At 37.5% G+C, this 21,771-nt stretch overlaps 1 protein-coding gene and 1 long non-coding RNA gene across 2 annotated transcripts in view; one reads left to right on the forward strand and one right to left on the reverse strand.

The window, feature by feature from the left end:
* Positions 1-21,771, forward strand: part of naaladl2 (N-acetylated alpha-linked acidic dipeptidase like 2) — a 358,608-nt gene that overhangs the window by 262,136 nt on the left and 74,701 nt on the right. The window contains exon 14 of the mRNA XM_088005108.1: positions 12,126-12,215. Within this exon, the coding sequence (XP_087861234.1) occupies positions 12,126-12,215 (90 nt within the window). The remainder of the gene's footprint in view (positions 1-12,125; positions 12,216-21,771) is intronic.
* On the reverse strand, positions 9,159-9,741 carry LOC148160003 (uncharacterized). The gene is made up of 2 exons (XR_015762712.1): positions 9,317-9,741; positions 9,159-9,241 (listed from the first exon to the last, which is right to left on the reverse strand). It is a non-coding gene; the product is annotated as an uncharacterized LOC148160003 (long non-coding RNA).

Genomic DNA, 21,771 nt, shown 5'->3' on the forward strand with positions numbered 1-21,771 from the left:
AAAGCTCAGCAAATTGCATGTAGTCTATGTCAATTTTATTTAAAAACAAATAACTGCACCAACATGCTGTACAGTATTCATAAAAACACATAAAAATAAAACTCAATAAATTAAACAGACAGGGCAGGTAAATGACAATGTCTTATGTAAATGCCAAATAATGATGTGAAGTGTTCCAGACTATGTGCAGACCTAATGTTAAAGGGTAAGTTATTCCACAGACTAAAACCAGTAACAGCAAATGTCCCAGTCTCCTCTATTCTTCAGTCTGGTTCTGGAAACATGTCATTGACTCTTTTCACATCATACTTAAAGCAGTGTCTGCTTTAAGTATTGATATATGTCTTCATGAATGTTTAATTGAATTCTAAGACCCAGAAATTGTTTGCAGGTCATATTTCCCCACATATTTTACATTGTTTGGGTGTATGTCTAATTATGTAGGGAGAGGGAGGTGGTCATTGTCAGTGTCCTTCAGCTGCTGCACTCCACAACCAGCTAGCAGACAGTGTAATTAAAGCATACATGACTGAGTGTATGCAAAACGTCTGAGTGCCAGCACAGTCTGTGTGTGCTGGCTTGTCATGCAGCCCTAACACATCCTGACAGGCCAACATGCATCTAATTCGATACGCTGGTGGATCCTGTAAGGGCTGAGAGTCATTTAAAAGGAATGTACAGAGACATGTATACTCATATACCCACACTTACACATTCAGCTGCAACCAACATACCAGGATGGAAAATATACAGATATAAATGTGTGCCGAAGGAAAGATAAATAGGTTTGAAGTTATGTTCTCTGATATGTGGTTGTGGTTTATTCTGGTGTCATTTTTGTTCCACTTCAGTCCAAAAGGCTTTTGTCTAAGGAGATATTTTTCCTTCTTGTTAGAACGCTGAACCAAAGAATCTTTGATAAAAGTGTGGAAGAAAAGTATTGAGAAAGTACACTGCTCAAAAAAATAAAGGGAACACTCAAATAACACATCCTAGATCTGAATGAATGAAATATTCTCATTGAATACTTTGTTCTGTACAAAGTTGAATGTGCTGACAACAGAATCACACAAAAATCATAATTGGAAATCAAATTTATTAACCAATGGAGGCCTGGATTTGGAGCCACACACAAAATTAAAGTGAAATGTTCCCTTTATTTTTTTGAGCAGTATATTTTTTAAAAGACGGGTCTTGAGGTCCTCTTCAGAGAAACCTGCATTTTAGAAATGCTGTAAAAGACAAACAGGAGTTGGAAAAAAATTGCTCTAGTCTACATATGATTGTATCACTTAATGCCCAATGATTTAATGCTAAACTAACTGTTAAATCAACAGCATTATGGCTCTGTTACCTTGGCCACAGCGCTGAAAAGGAACCTGAGTCAATCTAATGGTGATCTATTCCATCAGAGTATTATACGAATGTTGTCTTGTGCATCTTTATAAATGTCATTCTTGAGCATTTATGACCATGTGGTAATGATGGTGAATGGACTTCATGTGAATATTGCATGAGCCTGTAGATGTCCTGTAGTGAATATTAGAGTGGAGCTCATAGAGTGGTACATAATGACCAACGATGAGGTTTTCTGTTTCCCACCCACTCAAGTCCAAATACTCTGGCTCAGTAATGACACTGCTTTCATTTGTACAATGGCCTTAATTAAAATGGTAATGGGACCCAACTCTGATTTCTCCTAGCTTGCTTTGGCCACTGGGATTCTGTAACAGCAGAACAAACTGCTTCAGTTTGTCACTGAGGACCACCCAGATGTAAACATTTGAAACCGGAGAAAGACAGAATGAGAAAATAAAATGTGTATTAAAGAAACCAAGACTGGAAGATGAGAGGAAGGAAACGAAATGTTTTGAAACCAAACCCTATTGATCCACGCAATGTTACTGCCGTTCTTTATCTGAGCGTTCCCAACTCTTCATCTCCTCTTTCTCCATCATTTTCTCCCCACTGTCAGATTCTAATTCAACTTTTTTTTTAATACTCTGTTTCTCTCTCTTACTTTTTTGTGCCCCAAGGTATAATCAAATAACTGCCAGAAAGATTAAGTGTGCCAGGAACAGGATTGCAGTGCAGAGGATAGAAACATTCTCTTATGTTCCATAGATACTCAGTGATTAATAACAACAACCAGACAGACTTAGCTGCAGGGGTTCAGCTAAATAAAGTTGGCAGTGTATATTCTTTGAGGAATCGATTGGGTCGTCTTGTACATGACAATGACAACAGTATGACAGGATGTAAAATCATAGGAGTTTACCTTTATATATTAAATCCATTTTTTGTCTCTCTCCTTACATTTGTCCACCTGTTTACCACTGAATTCAGATAAGCAGAAGTAGAGTTAACAGGACCTGGGAGGAAACCCAGATATTTTCTCCCCACTGACTCTCTTCAACTTCATGTAGTTTAAGATGCCAAGTGTGGCATCCTCTTAAATAGTGAGCGTTAATTCAATATCTACATTATCTTAGTACCTAACTTAGTGATTTATTTAGTGAGTAACTAATGGTAGAAACTGAATAATATGATCTTTTATTAAAAGTTGCTGGTTGTGTAAGGAAACAGGCAACCCATTCTAATGCCAACTACCTTCTTGCTCATATTGAAAACCATCACTGTGTCTGAGAAGACGAACATGACTGCTTTCTTTAAGTAAATTCATAGACAAGGCTATTCAGCAAAATGTGTTTTATGTCTTCCGTTTGACATATTTTGGGCATGATCCCTTAGTAACAGCAAACTGAAAGGCTACAACAAACCCACCACAAAGTGCAATGAGCTCCTCCTCTTGGTGGCAGCAGACTCTGTTCTAATCTAAATATGTCCACTGATAAATTAGGCTGTCTTCCCTCATAAATGCCTCATTTTCCTACTTTTGATTCATCACAGTTTCTTCCATATCAGCTGAATGGACCCATGCAGACCTTTCCAGAAACGCAGCTCATCACCCGGAATTTGAAGCCTTCCTCGACTGTTGCTAATGCAGCATTAAATGTCAATGTCAGCCAATCAAGAATGTGCAAGTACCCATTGAGAACAACTAATTGTAATGTTCGCAGTATTTTTAAACTTTACCTTGCAATCACCGTAATGATGGATACAGTGATTGCCTCTGTGATTACTGTAAAGCTCCATTCTAAGCTATTATCACCCTGTCATTTGAAGAGAGCCTTGATAATGCAAAACCTCAGATTGCTCAGAGTGTTGGTCTTAATTTCCACAATATCTATGAGAAACAGGCACTGAATGGTAAAGGTCACGGGAAGAGTTGTGTTACACAAGCATAGATGGTTTGATGCATTGGTATTGATTTAGTCACAGTAATGTTACTTCAACCATGTTTTAACACTGAGGTTGGATATGGAAGTAACGTCCCAATTTGTTCACTCATTCAGTGGAGGTTGATGTTTGCAGGTGAAATGCTAATAATTTTTCCAGGTTTCTAATGAGGTAGCACATGACTATATATTTCTAAATATCAGAGCGCAGGGTTTGTGTTTTGCCTCTCAGGAGATTTAGTACAGAGCTGTGTTTTATTGTCTCACTTACTACTGAAATGTCTAACCGCTCACAGTTTGTTAAATTTTGATAGTTTTCAGTTGGATTGATCCTTGTGCGTCTGAAAATGTTCAAATCCCTGCAGCCGAGTTACTCTTGCGTCCAGAAGTTTACATACGCTCAATAAAAAGTCACATACACCTTTTTCTCTCACTGAGTACAGTTAAATCAGACCAAACTTCCCTTGTTTCAGGTCAGTTAGAATTATCAAAATTATTTCTATTTGCTACAATAATGAAAGAATATGTCAGATTTATTTGTTTGTGGTGTCTTTTAAAGGCAGTTGATTATTTGGGGATATCCGATCAAAAGGGCTGACACTTTTCAGAAGTTAATTGGTAAAAACAAAATGGAAACCATGTATATTTTTTTTTACTTCATAGTCAAACATTAACTAATTTGAATAAAAAGCTGAGCTTGACTGCATTAATAGATTGCTAATTGGAACTTATATATGACTGGATTGAATGAACTTTGCTGGTAAAGTCCCTTAAGATGGCGTGTTGTGCCTTGGCGCTGTGTTTATAAACTGAATGCGTAGTTGCCATAAGAGCTCCCAGCAAAGATCTTCCCCGAGAACAGATCTCACACACACACACCAGAATTCCAACAAATACAGTTGAAATTCTGTGAGTGACAGAACTGGAAAATGAATCCAGAGAATGATTTTGTATGATATTTCATTTGAAACAGCTTATTTTTTAAATATTTTCTACCAACAAAGAATGCACCTTAACTGTACTCTGTATTGAGCTCTACTTCCTGTTTACTATTGCCATTTTTAGCATCAGTATTTGATTAAATTGAACTGTACATAGCGTGGTTGGAGAAGACAAATTAGCTAATTTGCATTTTCTTTTTTACATTTTAATGTTACTTAAAATTCACATAATTGAGTAGAAATGTAGCTGGTGTCTTTGATTTTCTCAAAAGGTTTTTGACCCAAATCTACGGTGGCCCTGAGGTGCAAACCACTTCAATGAATTCAAAAACACAATATTAAGAAAGCGCGATTACAAATTACAAAAACACAAAAACATTAACAATGCACAATTACAACTTACAAAAACGCTACAACATTAACAACATGTAAAGGGTATGTCCCAGTTGGAGACAAGTCCTGAAGCATAAAACTCAAGAAGCAGACGCTGCAGTGGGTGAAGGTGAACAAGATGGTGGACAACTTCTCAGATTTTCACCTTGGTAAAGAGTTCATAACATTTAGATTATGCATTTAATTATCTGAATCTGTTGTACTTGTATTTTTACACACATTTTTGTTTAAGAAGTAGTGAAATATAAAAGTTTTATGTGTTTTTAAAAGTTCAAATCATTTTCTAGCCTGTTATTCTTACTATTTTGTGATAACTGAAAACCTTGGTTATGTGGAAAGGTGGTGTAATCAGATTTTTACCTCAGACTCTGGGCTTTCCCTTTTATGGTCCAACCTTGGTAATGTCCTGAAGCATAAAACTCAAGAAGCAGACGCTGCAGTGGGTGAAGGTGAACAAGAGAGAACTTCTCAAATATTTGGAAAGCCAGGGCACGATATTGTCTCGGCACACGGCTTCAGTCAGATCATTTTTAATTTGCTGGAGGACATTTAATAGAATGAAAAGAACCACAAAGTTTTTATTATAACTAATTTATTTTAATACTTTCTACTAGCAAATTTACACACATTTCTCCTCCTCTTAATAAAGTATAATGGTACATGAGCACACCCCATTAATATTTATGAACCTACCAAATGTTTAAAAGGGCAGTCTGGAAATGGAGCCCCTCCAACTGGAAAGCTTTGGAACTTTTAGTGGTTCTGTTGGTGTCGGGGCATCGATGGCGTTGAGCTGGTGGTTCAAGCAAATCAAGGCCTAGAAATGTCAACATTAAACACAACCTATTAATGAGAAGGAGGGAACACTTTTAGGGGGTTTGGACTACAGCTGACATCCTCTGGCGTAAGCTAAGAGACATTTTTTTTAAAAGTTAGCTAGACAGTTCCAATGTTTTTTCACATTTTGTCACATGACAGAGACTTCAGGTAATAGCATTTTAGATCATCCGTTCCTTCCATGATCTACGTGTCATCTTCATGCCTCACAGTCAATGGGATGGCCCCCATCAAAGTTGAGTCACTTCACTGATATTATGTTCCTGATTTACCTCACCAACTTGTAGCAATTATGAACTGTAAGGGATCATAAGAGATTGCAGAATGAGTGTGATATAATACAGAGTGAGGACAGCTGCAGGGGTCCACAAGCATAGAAGGGCTGGTTAGAGTTGACAGGAAGAAAGCTGCAGCAACATACTGAACAAATCTGGATTTAAAAAAACAGTTAAAAACTACAAAGGACTTAAGTTTCCATGTCCTAGAAGGGCCTAACCAAAGTAAAGACATAAATCCAACTGAGAATTTGAGCACAGTGGGTCTTCATCCAGTCTGACTGAATTGTAGCTATTTAAAAGGGGGAAAAAGGTGTAATTATGTCACATATATCATGAAGTGCATCTATCTTGTCATGTTGTGAGTGGTGTTGATTTAGGACCCAAATGCAGAAAGGCAGAGGTGTTAACTAAATGAATAAAGCCATGACATCATTATCTGGAATTTTCAGTGTTACTTAGAAGCACAGTGATAGTATGTTGAAGCTTCTGAGTGAAGAAAGTAATTTAAAATGGCATCTTCTTGTGATATTTAGAAAACAGGAATAACTGTGGTAATTCTAATTGACCTAAAACAGTAAACATTCACATTAATGTCAGACAGTGAGAAACTGAAGGTTTACAGTCTATGTAAACATCTGGTCTTATCTGTACGTTGCCTGGGCTGTTTTTGTGTTTTCAAGATAAAATGCCAACAAAATGACTTCAAATAATGTAAAATGTTGAGTTTCAATAATATTTATTGACTGTGGGCAGCTTGACTTTTCACTTTGGCAGCTTTAATATTTTTCCTGTTTAGTTACTTGGCATTCACAAACACAGATATCTTTAAAAAATGATCGTCCGAAAACAGATATCTATGTTTAGACTCCGAATTGTTTACAAATGGCAGGTGTTAGGGAAGTCGCTCTATCTGTTGTTTTCAGCTTAGCTTCCAAGCTTGACTGGCTGTCCAAGCTCCAGCTCCAGCAGAGTTTTAAACACACAGTTTTACAGTGAGAAAATCCAATTACATTCAGCACCTGGAAAGACAGGGAGAAGGGAGATGGACAGATGGGATCCTCTCTAAGAAACGAGAGGCAGAGAAAAAAAATCAATGGCAATCCAGCTCAGGTGGAACTAAGCTCAGCGATGCAGCGCCTCTCCTCGCTTCGCACCCATTCTGTGATGAAAGTGGATGTTTGTCTGGGTGTTCATTTTACAAGGATTCACTACATTAACCTCATGAACACTCAAAGATTTTTTAATCATCCCTTTTTTGTCTTTTACTCTTCCTTCCCTTTGTTCTTTCTAATGTTATCCCTCTCTCTCTCCTTCACTCAACTGCTTCTTTCCTGAGTATCAGCTGAACTGTCTGTTTCCCCCTGTTTTCCTCTGCCACATATGATTTTAAAGTATTTCTCCAATATATTAACAAAGCTCTTAACTTATGTATTTCTGGACGCATGCAACCGTTGTATGATTTAACTGATGTGAATATCTGAGAATTTGTTAGGCCTCACAAGCAGTTCGTCTGTAATAACTTTGTGGTTTTTATTCATTTTATTCTTTGTTTTATTTATTAGAAATCGGAATATTGGATAAAGACAACCTTAGTCAAAACAAAAAGCAGTTTTCAAACTATGTAAAATTAAATAAAAAAAAAAATCTAATGCTCACTTTAATTTCACAAACCCCGTTTGCTCCCAGTCTAAAATAGTCACCAAATAAATACGTCCTGTGGGACAAACTAAAGCATCAATTTAGAGTTGTTGACAATAGCAAACTTTCTGCAGGGAAAATGTGGAAATCCCTTTACTTTGAAAATAAATTATAAGTTCATTATTATCAATGCAGCATCTCCAAAACATTAGCAAAGCTTAGAATTAAAACTGACAGAGTAGATATGCATCCAGCCAATGAAATGAGATTTAAAAAACAAAATCCTTTGAGCTCAAAAGATAAAAATATTTTAGACATTTTGGGTGAAATAAAAAAAAATCCCCTTTTTCTGGGGGGAAAAGGAGATTTTCTGTTTTCACAAATGTCAAACTGTGTATTAGAGAATCTCAGTCCTATTCCAGTTTGATCTTTTTTTATTTTTATTTTAGATTTTAAACAAAACATGACAAAATGCTTAAGTTTAGCACCAATGGGAAGCTCTGCAGCTCTTGGTTATCAGCTGAAGTTTCATGCTCACCACAGCTTGTAAGAAATTTGGCCATTGCATTTTAAAACATTGCTTAGCATTGTTTTAAAGAAAAAATACTAAAGTTATTTTCATGCAACACATGCAGAACATTTTGATACAGTAAGAAAGTCAGCAAGTTGCAAATCATGTATTCCTTTACATCATTTGAATGTTTGTCAAAAATGTATAAAATCTAAGAAGAAAAGTTCTTTAATTCAAAAATCTAAACTGCTTCCTGTACTGGGAGGACTGTTTTTTTCTCTAAATACATTTTGTTTCATTGTTCTGAAGCCAAAAACGTCTTAGAGTTGCAAAGACAACCGCCTATATTTAATTTTTCTACAGCTGTAGTCAAGCAGCTGTGGGTCTCGTTTTTCCAAATCTATTCAGCCTTCTGGGTCCAAACATCTGTCCCAGCAGAAAAAACTCCTGGAGATGAAAAAAGGGAACCAGTTTCATGAGTTGCTGCCATTTTATAGTAACTGAAGGTCACCAATCACTGCTGTACATCGACATCAACAATCACCAGTTCAGCCAGAGTACATGAGACAGTAATACATCACACTGAGTATCTGTTTGACTGCCACCATGCAGATTGAAATCTGGAGTTAACTCAGTGAGCCCTGAGCCAGTTACCCAGCCAGTGACTCACATGGCTGCTGCTCCATTAGTGACTTCCATGGTCCTTTTTACTGATTACTTTGCAAACAGTTGATAAGACTGTTTGGTTAGCAGCTGAAGTCTGAATGTGATTGTTGCGTCCAATCATGTTCAGACAGAAAGAACTCTGTATGTGAGATGAAGCATCTTCAAAAAACCAGACAAGTCCAGCTGCCTTCTGCTTTACACTTAGCATTGTGGAGTGAATGACTGACACTTCACACCAGCGTGTTCCAGGCAGCTACATGTATTTTATACCTAAAATCTTAGATTTTTCCACCAGAGATTCAAAAGAAAGGAAAGCATCAACATATTTCCTAAAACCTTTGTTAGCTCAGTAGACAACTTCTCTGTTTGCCACTTGCTGATCATTTCCACCCACACAATCTTACAATTGAATTTTTTTTCTAAAATGATTCACCTGTACAGAATAAGGCCTTTCTTCACAAAGAGCCCAGAGTGGGCCTCAAACAAATAGACATCTGAAAATGTTTTCCCTCAAGGACAGACGGTTTGATAGAGCTCAGTCCTGTCATAATGGGTCCTAGTGAACGCACCCACATGCAAGAACACAACCAGTAGAGCGAATCACAATAATAAAGTTTATTAAATAAAGAGAAGTGGTGGGGAGATCTGGATACGGGGTTGGAACTGCAAGGTCATCAACTGTTAAATGAGAGGACAGATGTGAATAGCAGTCGGTGGCAGAAGGATCATGCAGAGATAGTCGGTGAATCTTACTTGGATAAGGGGTGAAATGGGTTTGATTGTTGCCTGATTGTTGCCTGAGGTTGCGACGGAAGACTGAGGTCCAGAGCTCGCTAATCCGGCGAGCGGTGCACGTTGGAGGACGGACAGGTAAGAGCGGCTGTAGCGGACGGCTGGCAAACGGAGAGCTCGATTCATCCAGGGGCGAGGGTACTGGCTTCCAACAGGTACTACCTGAGGCGTCAGAGGGGGTAACGGTTCCTCGGGAGGCTGACCGGAGCGGAGATCACTCGGAGACTTGTATCCACAGGCTACACGCTGGGAGACGGCAGAAAACCATTCTAGGTTAACACTCAGGCACCGGAGTGTTTGCCAGCCGCAGCATAAATACTCCACTTCAGCCCTCTTCAAATTAGCCACAGGTGCATCAACAGGGTCTGCCACCGCATGTTCCAGGGGCTCAGCCCATCGAGGACCTCTGGTGGATGGTGAGGAAACAGCAGGCAACAAAACAAAACCCAACCCCAAGATTACAAAAAAAAACAAAACAAAACACTGATCCCAACAAGTCCTGAGTGATGAGCAGGATACTTTCATTTGTCCAAACCTGTAATTATTGTCCTTCATGCTGAAGAGGTCCTTCACTGATTTATTTTCTTCTTACAGAAATGCTAATACTGACATTTTGTATCGATGTGTGTGGTTGTTTTGATGTGATATCAGAGTACACGTCATTTTGTGCATGCAGCTAATTGGAAATTTATTTTTTTTGCCTTGGCCAAGTAAATACGATGCCTATAAGGACTAATGATTATTTTAATCATCAATTATTCTGAGTGTTAATTGGATGAAAAAAATGTCACATTCTGCAGATTTTTCTTTAACCACTGTGTTAACGGACAAAGAAGTTTTTTTCCTCCTAAATGTAAAATGTGTATATTTTTTGTACAGTTTTTGCTTCATACGTCTCTCAGTATGTTGTTCTTTCAGCAAATGACCTTATTTTCAGTCTGTATTCTCCAACTAATGATTCATTGATTACTAAATTTGTTTTTCAATAATCGATTCATCACAATTAATTCAAATAATTGTTTCAGCCCAAATGCTTATTAAGCATAACCGGCTCAGTACTCTTGTTGTATTGTGTTCTTCACACAGCGCCGTCACGCTGCCATAGAGGACCAAGTGGCTGTGGTGGCATAACAAAAACAAATAAATAAAACAAGCGGTTAAAAATCATTATAATTAGTCAGAATAATTAGTAATTAATTCCTTGAGGACCGACTTTGGGCACTCCTGTGTTAAACTATAAGTCATGTTTGATATATTTAGGGTTTTTTTTATAATAACTAAAGATAACACAGTGACTTGATTGTGCTAAAGAATAGTACAAATTGCCTGGAAATACATAATACTTCCTGTTTAAATAAAAATGTGTGAAGCATGTTAGTAGATAAAAGCAATACACAGGTGACAGAAAAAGATGCACTTCCTCCTGCCTTCCTATTTTTAGATACCATCAACATTGTCTTGCAATCCTGCTGGTTCTATTGAAAGAGGAAAGTTGATGACCATTGTAGTGATTTTAATAGTCACCTTCTTTAAATAAAACATTTGGTTCAGGTAATTAGCTAATCAGCCTCAGTAAGTAGAATAGGTTCTGCTTTTATTCAAATTAAACTAAAACTGAAATAGACGTCATCCACTGAGATCATGATGTGAGCTCTTCATTTTTCCAGACCTCAGTAGATCAATAAGAAACATCAGCAGGTCTAATAGGGGAGTTTTATTTAAGGTATGCAGCTCTCACAATGAGCTAACAATTTCTATGCTTTGATAGCCCGTTTATAACCCATTAGTGATATAACCAAATCTGCTAACTGATTTAGTAGCTTGTTCATATGAACCTCTAATGATATTTTTTCTTTGCAATTGTAATTTAAATTCTTACCAGAAAAAATCAGAAAGGAAAAAAGTAGGCATGAAAGCTGAGATGAAGGCATGGCGAGCTCCTGTTGTGTGAAAGATGAAGTGAGGTGTAGATTAGCAACACAAAGGCCTTTAATGGGAATGAAACTCAGGTGTCTTTGATCTTGGCTAAAGCTCTTTTGTTTAAAACCTTCAGTTCTCCCTGGCCATTCATGCTGGCCCTGTGAAGTATAGAACAGAGTGCTTGATTTGGCCTGCTCTTTAGCACTGCGTGTCTAAGGCTAATGGCTCTGAGCTAGCTGGGAGGGGTGAGCGGGGGTGCTAATCCACAGGTGTGTGCTCAGAGTGAGGCCCTATATGTCTGAATACAGCCAAGATGTTCAGACTCCTTTTAGCTTCCTTTCAACATACCAAAGCAGTTTGGTTGGGATAAGGCTCTGTTACCATAGTAACAATGAAAAATTCAGGCCCCAGTTTGGTTTAATTGTGATTGCTTATGTATTTTCTGTCAGGATCTTTGGTTCATATTCTGTCAATTACTCACACAGCAACACCAAATACACATACAGCCCCCCCACCCCCCATAAAATAATAAATAATAATTTCAAGTATGATTATGTTTAAAGATCAAAATTTGACCTCATCAACAAAACTCCTCAATACAATTGTATTGAGGAGTTTTGTTGATGAGGTCAACAAAACTCTTTAGCACTGCTCTTTAGCCTGCAGTGCTAAAGAGCAGGCCAAATCAAGCACTCTGTTCTATACTTCACAGGGCCAGCATGAATTGTATTGAGGAGTTTTGTTGATGAGGTCAAATTACCTCTAAAGTGACTGAGATTAGTTTAGACTAATTGACAAAATGCAAAATCTTCATTTGTATCTTGTCTAATGATTCCATTTTGCTCTTCAGACCACCGGCTTCCTGTCAGAGGCCCAATTCTCTGCAGAGTCGCCAGAAACACTCGACCCATTGTTCAAGTTCCACGAAACCATTGCAAAGGTAGGGCTGCTGAGTCTGTCTAATCACTCAAACATCTTTAATTGAATATCTGGTAATTGTAATACTCAGGTAGAGTGAAAGTGTCTTTCTTGGTCATTTAACTGGGAGAAACAAATGCAATAATGTGACTTCATTGTGAAGGAATCCTTAAAATGTGAATTTTACACCCTTTATCCCCAACACAGGCCCTGTACCACAGCATCCCACATGACACACACATTCACACACATGCATTGTGAAATAAGAAACAGTTTGACTTCAACATTAAGAACACATTACTTTGAGTTGCACTTTTAAACGCCAGAAGCTCTGATTTGATTTAGTTTTTTTAAAGAGACAGGGGCGAACTTCCAGCAGCAGGGACTGTAGAAGAGCTGGCCCTTTAAGTTAGTGTTTTTTCAAAGTGGGGGCTGCCAGAGTCACAGTGAGGGCCTCAGAAAAATGGAGGGAAGATGACGGGGGGGGGGGGGGGGGAAGTAAAAAAAAAAAAATAGTCCCATAAATTTTTTCATTTTACATTTTTATCAAAATTTGTGTCTTCTGTTATTGAATAATTTTTATAAAACTAAAAACTTAGTTAAAATAATCAAATTAAATGGGTTTTTTTTCTGATTGGCTGCCAGTCAAATTCATCAAGCTGTTTTGCTTGCAAAGCAAAAAATGGAAAAGTTTCTAATGAGAAAAAGATCAAAGGAGCCGTCCAGGCTTACAAGCTTCCCTCAGAAATCCCTTTCAAAAATCATCCATAGATAATTCACTTTAACTACATGGTTTTGATTTTTAGCAAGTTTCAAAAATAAAACAATGAACTTGTTGGAAGTTAATTCCAGCGACTGGAATCCAGAATTAGCTATAAATATGACGTCTTAATTCGCCGAAAGTTTGGTTTTGTCTAAACCAAGCAAACATTTGTTGCCGCATGTTCAGCTTCGCAGCAGCCATACGTTTCCAAGTTAATATGTCAGCTTTTGTAAGGTTCACAGCAAATTCTGAGGGAGTGTTGATGTATTCATTAACAGCTGCTCATTATGCACATCCTTATAAATTAGATGCTTGAGAACATCTTTTATTTACAGTCAGCCTCAAAGCCAGCTTCAGTCAGTCACTTAGAGGAAACAGCAGGGTTATTAGCTCAGTACAGCATAAAACATCCATTTTTATCTCTGTCAGTCAAACTCTGTTCTATTTAACAATATAAACTAGAGCTGATATAGACATTGCAGCAGTTTACGTTTCTCTCCTGTTCAGCAGTGGCGGATCTAATTAAAAAAGCTGCAACAACTTTGCTGCAATTCAAAAAGCAGTTTATCCACCCAAAATGTTTTGTCTGCAAAATCTAGAAAGATATCACCCAATGGTCAGAATATGATGTGGTTAAAATCTTCCTGTTATTTTCATTGCATGAATAAATTCTCATTTGTCCCGCTTTGACATCTTTATAAAAGTCCAATAAAACACACAGAGCTTACGTAAGCTGTTGTCAAATGAAAATTTCTATCTCATGTAACTGGGCCTTTTTAACATAGCCTTGCCTGTTAAAGAGAACACTCTCATTGCTTATAAATGTCACCAGTTAACAATAGTTATCACCTCTGTGGGAAAGCTGTCAGCGCTTACAAATTACATAAGGCTCTGTGACATTTTCATTATCTTTTATGGAGCCTGGCTCTAAATGAAGACTCTTCAAATTGGTGTCTCTGCCTGGGCAGCGCAAACATTTAAAATCACTCTTCATTCAACAGGGATTTTTTAAATATGTCATTCCTTCAATAAATTCATAGGTACATAGATTTTCAGAACAAGCTGATTTATAAAAATAAATTATTTATCGTCATTTATTTTTGCTTCCCAGACAGCCTGCTGAAAATTAAAAAAAAAAAAAAAAAATCTGTAGAACAATTACTGCTTCAATAAGACTGCCTTTTCTACACTTACAGTCAAAAAGGAACAGGAATAATCTGGGTTATTTAACCTGTCTTAAATAATCTAAATGGAGCTAAATATTTAGTTTACAAACTAAGTTAGGGTTTAGCTAACATGCAAATTTCTTTGCAAATAACCAGACATGGGCTGCCAAAATAAAATCTGAGTTTTGCTAATGAAATATTTAGTTTAAAACTGTAATACTTATGTGAATACTATGGTGAAAATATGACCTTGAAAAGTAAAGCCACATTTTTTTTCTCTTATGATGGACTAAATAACCCAAATTATTGCTGTTTATTTCTGACTGTATATGGTATCACATATCAAAACCCCTAAAATCCAGAGTTAAATCAAAGAAGTTCTGATCAGTCAACAACATAAAAAAATCGTTGTGACGATCAAGTATTGACATAAACAGATTTTACACTTCTTAAAACTTCATCCTATTTAATCATTTTAAAACCACAAACCTTTGTGTGTTTTATTGTGATTTTGTGTGACAGAGATAAATGAAGTAGTTCATAATTTTGAAACATAAAGAAAATAATCCCTTGATTACAACCTTTCAAATCTTTAAAAACGGTTCAGTCCACAAATCTGGACTGTATGGAAACTGTTGGAAGAAAGACATAAAGGTTCAATGTAAAAGTTTCCCTGCAAGCCTTGCAGAGGACGCTTTAAAGATGTGGAAGAAGGTCTGTGTGCATGGTGTAATACATGGTGGTGGCAGCATCATGCTTTTTGATGGGAAGATAGATGGAGCTAAATACATGTAAACACTAAAATCTTTTTCCTGAACATTCCTAAGGATTCATTTTCATCTGAGCTGTTCATTATCGCTCCTATATATCCTCAAACATGGCTGTAGTTAAAGTCAGTTATACTGTAGGTGAAAAATAATAAGCAGTTTTGACTGCTGTGTGTGTGTGTGCGTGTGTGCGTGTGTGTGTCAGCAGATTGCAGTGCTGGCGTTCTGTGTTCAGGCGCCCTTCACATGCAGTCCATCCCTGCTGGATGGTGATTGCTCTTTTAAAAGGCGCCTGGTTGGCAGCTCATTTTTCTCTCCTGATTTGATTCAAACACCCATTTCCTTCATCTGCACAGACAGGTGCAGAAATTCACTGACCTCGAAACAAATATGAAAACTAAGGACGGCTTGTTCTAACTCAACGTGCGCATGCATCACATCTCAGCATGATGCCTCATTTTTCCTCTGTCCTTCTCTGTATTTGTGGGTTGAACGAGTTTGACTATCAGTGCCACTAAAGGAATTTTGAAAAGAAATGTTACACCTACAATACTGATATGACAAATGTTATGTATTTAATCCATACGCACTTGGGTGAAGTCTGGTGACCTCACAGCTAGAAGGTCACCATTTCACAAAGTTGAACAGGATTGTGTGTGTGTGTGTGTGTGTGTGTGTGTGTGTGTGCGTGTGCGTGCGCGTGTGTGTGTGTGTGTGTGTGTGTGTGTGTGTGTGTGTGTGCGTGCGCGTGTGTGTGTGTGTGTGTGTGTGTGTGTGTGTGTGCGCGTGTGTGTGTGTGTGTGTGTGTGTGTGTGTGTGTGTGCGTGCGCGTGTGTGTGTGTGTGTGTGTGTGCGTGTGCGTGTGTGTGTGTGTGTGTGTGTGTGTGTGTGTGTGTGTGTGTGTGTGTGTGTGTGTGTGCGTGTGCGTGTGCGTGTGTCAGTGGACGGTGACATGTATGTACTGGGAACCTGTCCAGGCTGTACGACGTCTCTCACATTAAATGTTTGAACTTGTAAAGAAAAATCCAGACCAAATCTGAATAATTCAAGTTTCCATTTGGAATAAAAGTGAAAAATGTTCCCAATGCATTTGTGTGTACTGAAATAAAAGCTAGTAAGAATCTAACTTTAGACGTTTTCAATGTATCAAAATTGAACAAGTGGTTTCAAACCCAAGTCTGAGACAACACAGAGTTCATTCGTACCATTTTGATGAGACAGTCACTGTGATCATAACTTCTGTGTTCTGTTCTCAGACGAGATCATTGGTGGCACATTCATTCATTTTCCAAGTACATAATCATCAGCTGCTCTGTAAATAGCTACACACTCCAAACGTGATGACCGATTAAAGGTTCATTACGTAGTGAAAGCTGTGATGGTTTTTAAATAGGAGTTATTAATGACAGAGATCCTCTCTGGACCTGACCCCTGTCGGCGTAGCATTTAGCTTTAGCATAAGGGTTCGGCAAATCTTGATTTATAGTTAATAAAAACACCAAGAGAAACCGCTAGTTAGACAATAACTGCTTTGAACATTTGAACAGAAACCCTTTCTAAAAATCTTGACCTATCCCTTTATGTACATTAATAAAATCCTTCACTGCACTGCTGCTCAGGACAAAGGACATTTCTATTTTGTCTTTTGCAAAAAGCAAGAACGGAATCCTCCTTCTTTGCTAATAACACATTATAAAGCAGAATATATCTGAACCATAGAAAAAGTGGGGTTTTTTACAGCTACATCTGGCAGTTTGAAGTCAGAGGATGAATTGTTCTCCTCTTTGTATAAATGAGTGACACAGAGAGGACATTTTGAATAAATGGTTTATGTGGCATTCACCTGTTTCTATGTGTGCGGTCTGTAAACATTTTTTCACTGTAGGTCAGTCCTAAATAATAAAATAAATACATGCAAACACAATTGTTAGATGGATGACCGCGTTGCACCTACAGTTGGTGGAGCAGCGTAGACAGTGATGTGTCTGCAGGAGGTTTGCAGGTGTTTTCAAGTGTATTTCTTCGCCCACATGAAGCTTAGACAAGTGTAATGAGATCACCTGCTAGTGCTGTCAAACAAGCTGTACGCGGCTCTATTTAGCAGATGAGAGAATACCATGGATGACAGTGACTGTGTTTGGATTGTCAGGACAAGTGGCTTGGAAAATAATAAGACAAGTATGTGCCACTGGGTTTAGGAGATGAATGGATTGCTGTTCTTTGGGCTGTTATGTGTTTTTCAGGTGTGTAAAGACAAAGATCTTTCTTTGTAGAAGTGCTGGCTGGACAGAACTACTTCATGTGGAGAGAAAAAAAACAATGTCTTAATGAAAGTCTGATTTCTAATTATTTTTAACCCCAAAAACCAAAAAACCAAGATAAAAAACATCCCAGGATACATTGCAGCTGCTATGCTTGTTTACCTCTAAGTTTGACCAAATCTTTCCTGTGCCTTTTAAAAATAAAATGAAGATTTCATAAATCTCAAACTGTATTTTAAAGAATCTCTGTATGTTTTTTTAAGTATTTGTCACTCATTATATTTTATATGTTGAACTAAAGATAATCAATTGTAGTTCAGATTCATTAGACCTCTTGGAAATTGTTTTTTTTTTTTAATTTAGCACTGGTAGGAGCTACAAATCGGAGGCTAATGTTATCATTATTAGCAGCTAACTGTTAGCTAGATATGTGAGGTAAGGAAAGAAGATTATTCAGGCTGATCTTCCCTCTGTCCAGGACTTGTACAGGTGCAGACCCCACATATCCTGGACACAAATTATTTAGACTTTTACCTTGGCACTGCAGGTAAAAGTCTACCTGCAGTGCCAGCGAAGTGAAAACCTTCTACTTCGCTGTCTCCTGTAAGTACAAACACTGTGTATGCACATACTTTTATTTGCATCCCGTCTTTTCCAGTAAGCATAGATAGTGCTGATTCTGATTCGGCACTCACACATTTTCAGGATTTTTGAGTGTTGCCTATTTGTTTCTTTTCCACTCCACACTCCAAAATTGTTAATATATTTCTAATGGAGCCGTTCACCATTTCATAAATTTCTAGTTTTGTAGCTGAATTTTTGTGTCTTCCACTGGATGTTTCGTCACAGGGATGCTGCAGGTCCTGCCTCCCTGCGGCGAACGCCGCAGCCTACTTTGATAACTCATTTTGTTTTATACGCTACTCATAATCTACTGCAGAAAAAAGTGGATATCAACTTTCAATCAATGTTATCTACTAGATGAAGTCAATACGTTTATCAATATATATTTGAGACACAACCAATTTTTCAAGTTTTCCTACTAACAAAAACAAGAGAGGTCTATCCTCTGCTGGGAGTGGAAGACTGTAAAAGGAAATTCAGAAAATTACATTACATAATTTTTAATAAATTAATAAATTAAATGTAATAAATTAATAGTTTAAAATTAATAAATTAATTTAAAACTGTGAGTCACATGATCACTATGACTCACAGCTAAGTTGTATTCTTTGTTGGTGGGGAAACTTGGAAGATCAACCATGTATCAAGTACTATTTCTATGTATACTGTACAGACACGATCTAAGAATTCAAAGTACTATTACAGAATTCACTAAGTTCTTGTGGAAAGGAATTTGATCAGTAAGTGTGTAAATTCAGATTTAGCATCAGTTAGAACATCTGATCTGATTAGTTTCATACTGAGATCCAAGTCTACAAGTTTGATGATCTTCTCTGAGAATATATTTTAAAAAAGCAGTCAGAGTAAGTATTTATTCGTGAGGGACCAAAAAATTACTTGTTTCCACAATTGAGACAGATTTGAACGTATAAGTGACTTATATGCTCCTCTGACAGCAGACATGAAGCTCTGTGCATATACACAGTATCACAGTGATCCTTTGCTGCAAGGGAGGACTGTTGATGACCTGGAGGGAGGACAAGGTTGAGATTTAACCAAGAGAATATAAAAAAAATACATTCCAAGTCCTTATGAAGTACAAATACAGCACATTTACTGCATTTCGCATATTTTGCCTTTTTAGCATACTAATTCTTTGTTTGTGTTGATTGTGTTAATAAAAGCGGGTGAAATATTTTTAGAGCTCCAAGCATAACCTTCCTCTTACCTTTAGGCACCAAGATTCCCTCTCTGGTTCTTTCAGTTTTTTCTACAGTAATCTGTCACAGCTGCAGTCATGTTGATTCTCCCACTGCTTTGTTTATCTTCTGTCAAAGAACAGCAGAAACATATTGCTGGTGTGAATGTGGTTTTATGTTGGTGAGTGCAGGTGCAAGATAGTGATCACTGGCACAGCTGCCAGCGTGAGGAGAATTTACACCTGATTGATGACATTTCCAAACATAATGAGCCAAGATGGAGCTGTCTTTATGCAAGGGGAATTACTTATCTTTCTCTCCCATCCAGCCACATTCATACCCAATGGAAGAATAATTTGGTTATCATTATTCAACTAGAGGTTGTGGAGTGGAATTTATGCTTTCAGTGTTGCATGAAATGGAGCACCATCTTACAGCTCTGGTAAAGATGTGGGTGAAACCTTAAAATAAATGTATCTTTAATATTCAAAGTTGTATTTAGAGTCCATTGCAAAAGGAGTTGAAAAAGAGAATTTGTAAAGGAAAGGAGCTCCAGAGTTTTGGAGCCACAGAAGGAAAGGCTGCGTCTCTTTTAGTTTAATATGAGTGGCAGTGAGAGGGTCTAGATCACAGGATGTACGAGTTCTGAGATGCAGACTAGTGTCTGTCCATGCAGAGCTTGCCATTTCTAAACCAATATCCTGAATTGCACTAAATAATGAGCTGAGAGCCAATGAAGTTGCATCAGAAGTGGAGACACTTGGAGACACATGGAGAGATGTGACTGCACTGCAAATGGTCTAGAGAGGTTTTTGTTAGACATGTTTACAGTCCATTGCAATAATCTAGAGACGACAAAACAAATGCATGAAGTGAGATTTTTGATTCTGGACGTGAAACAATAGGACTGAGTGAGGCAATATTTGTAGATGGCAGAAACAGAAAAAACAAAACAAATTGTCCAGTCTAAAACCAGAGTAGAATCTTATGTCAATGTTTCTAACCAAATATTTATCCAAATAACCAACAGGCTCAGGAACCTGCTCTCTTTACAGTTATATTTTTCTGGTGCAAAGATGATTTCTTCATTTTTTTTCTTCCTTCAGCAGAAGAAAAAGTCAGTCATTCAGCTTTTAATTCAATCCAGAGAATTTAATAAAATGTACCATTTAGAATTTAATAAAAAAAAAGAGAAAGAAATATACAACTGGATATCATCATCATAACAACAATAGTAAATATCCTTAAAAAATGATAGAAGTAATCCTACAGGGGAGGATAAACTACAATGGCACAAAATCAGAGCCCTGTGGAATGCCCAATGAACAGAAATGGGATCTGTATGTAGATGAAGCTATAAAGTGTATCAGACAACCTGATGAACCAGCCCAATTCCTCAGTCTATGTAGCTGGACTGAAAGGTGCTAAACCCCATTTAGGAGTTTTGTCCCCAATTATAAAGGGCTGAAAATGTATCAACATTGTCACAAGTATAACCAAATCATCAGGAAATAAACTGTTCATCTGATTATGCAGCAGAGATGCTATCAGGTCAAGCACCAATACCACTGACTCTCTGTAAACGAGGCACTGATTAAATATCCCAACTACAAACCTGTTTGTGACTTCATACCTGCAGGCATACATCTATAAGATTAATCAGACAGATGGAAGAGAGTGGAGCCGCAGAGTGAATTACTTAAAGTCTTTCTCCAGTAAGTCAAATTTGAAGTTGCAACTCCTGTAAGGAGACGTTGGTTCATTTTAAGTCCTCTACCAGTTCTGCCAGTTGAGTCATTTTTACTTTTCATCCACAATTGTGTTAATAGTAAAGGCTAAAGGCAGAAAATACAATCAGTATTTTCCCAGTTAGATTCCCGCTCCACCCGCCTCTGTGACTGTGTGCCTGTCTTGCCTGCTGGTGGCTCAAAGTATCAGCCTCACTTCTGTCAGACTACCTGAGGGCTGCTGTGGCAGTTTACAGTCCACATCAGCTTGCCATATATAATTGTACGTATTCTTCATATATTTTACCAAATATTGCTCAAATATCAATGCATATATTTCATTTAATTCCACATATGCAAAATATACTCTACCATATTTCAGACAGACATGTAACACTATCTTTACATATATTACCAAAACATTTTCCCATAAAAATTGTAATACATGAGGTTATATATTTATAAATATAAAATGACATATATTTTGGGATATAAACACATACAGTATATATTCATTTTCATATTAGGTTTTTGAAATAGATCCAGATAGTTATTTGTTTATTGTGAATGATTCCTTTAAGTCCCAAGCAGAGCTGCTCTGTGTTGTTAGCAATATGTTTTCACTTTTCTTATTGACTAAGTTTTTGCAAAACTTTACACTTCAGGTTATTTTTTAAAAACCTCTTGTTAATGGAACTGAAGAATAGTGGCCATTAGCACAACTTATCTCACCAGATCTCAGCTCTTTCTCCAGTTAACGTCTAGCTCCTGTTCCATCTCTCAGTCAACACATCCTGACAGCGAACTTTTCCTGTCTGTGAAATGACTACTTGACAAGCGATAAAATCTGGAGTGGTTGGTGTGTTGCGTAAACATTATAATTAAAACTCTTCTCTGTTTCTAATTAAATGTTGGGCTTGCTATCACACTTAAAAGAATCTTCACACAGGTGTTTGCAGTCGTTCTGACTGACACGTCTAACAACCATCCACGCCCACACCCACAAATTACAGCCAATTTAAAACCTCTTCTTAATGGAACTGCAGTTGGACTGTGCAAGTAAACCGAAGC

This window comes from Poecilia mexicana, unplaced genomic scaffold (genome assembly GCF_051168715.1).
Source record: "Poecilia mexicana isolate PSO_F unplaced genomic scaffold, ASM5116871v1 scaffold_4, whole genome shotgun sequence".
Lineage (NCBI taxonomy): Eukaryota > Metazoa > Chordata > Actinopteri > Cyprinodontiformes > Poeciliidae > Poecilia > Poecilia mexicana.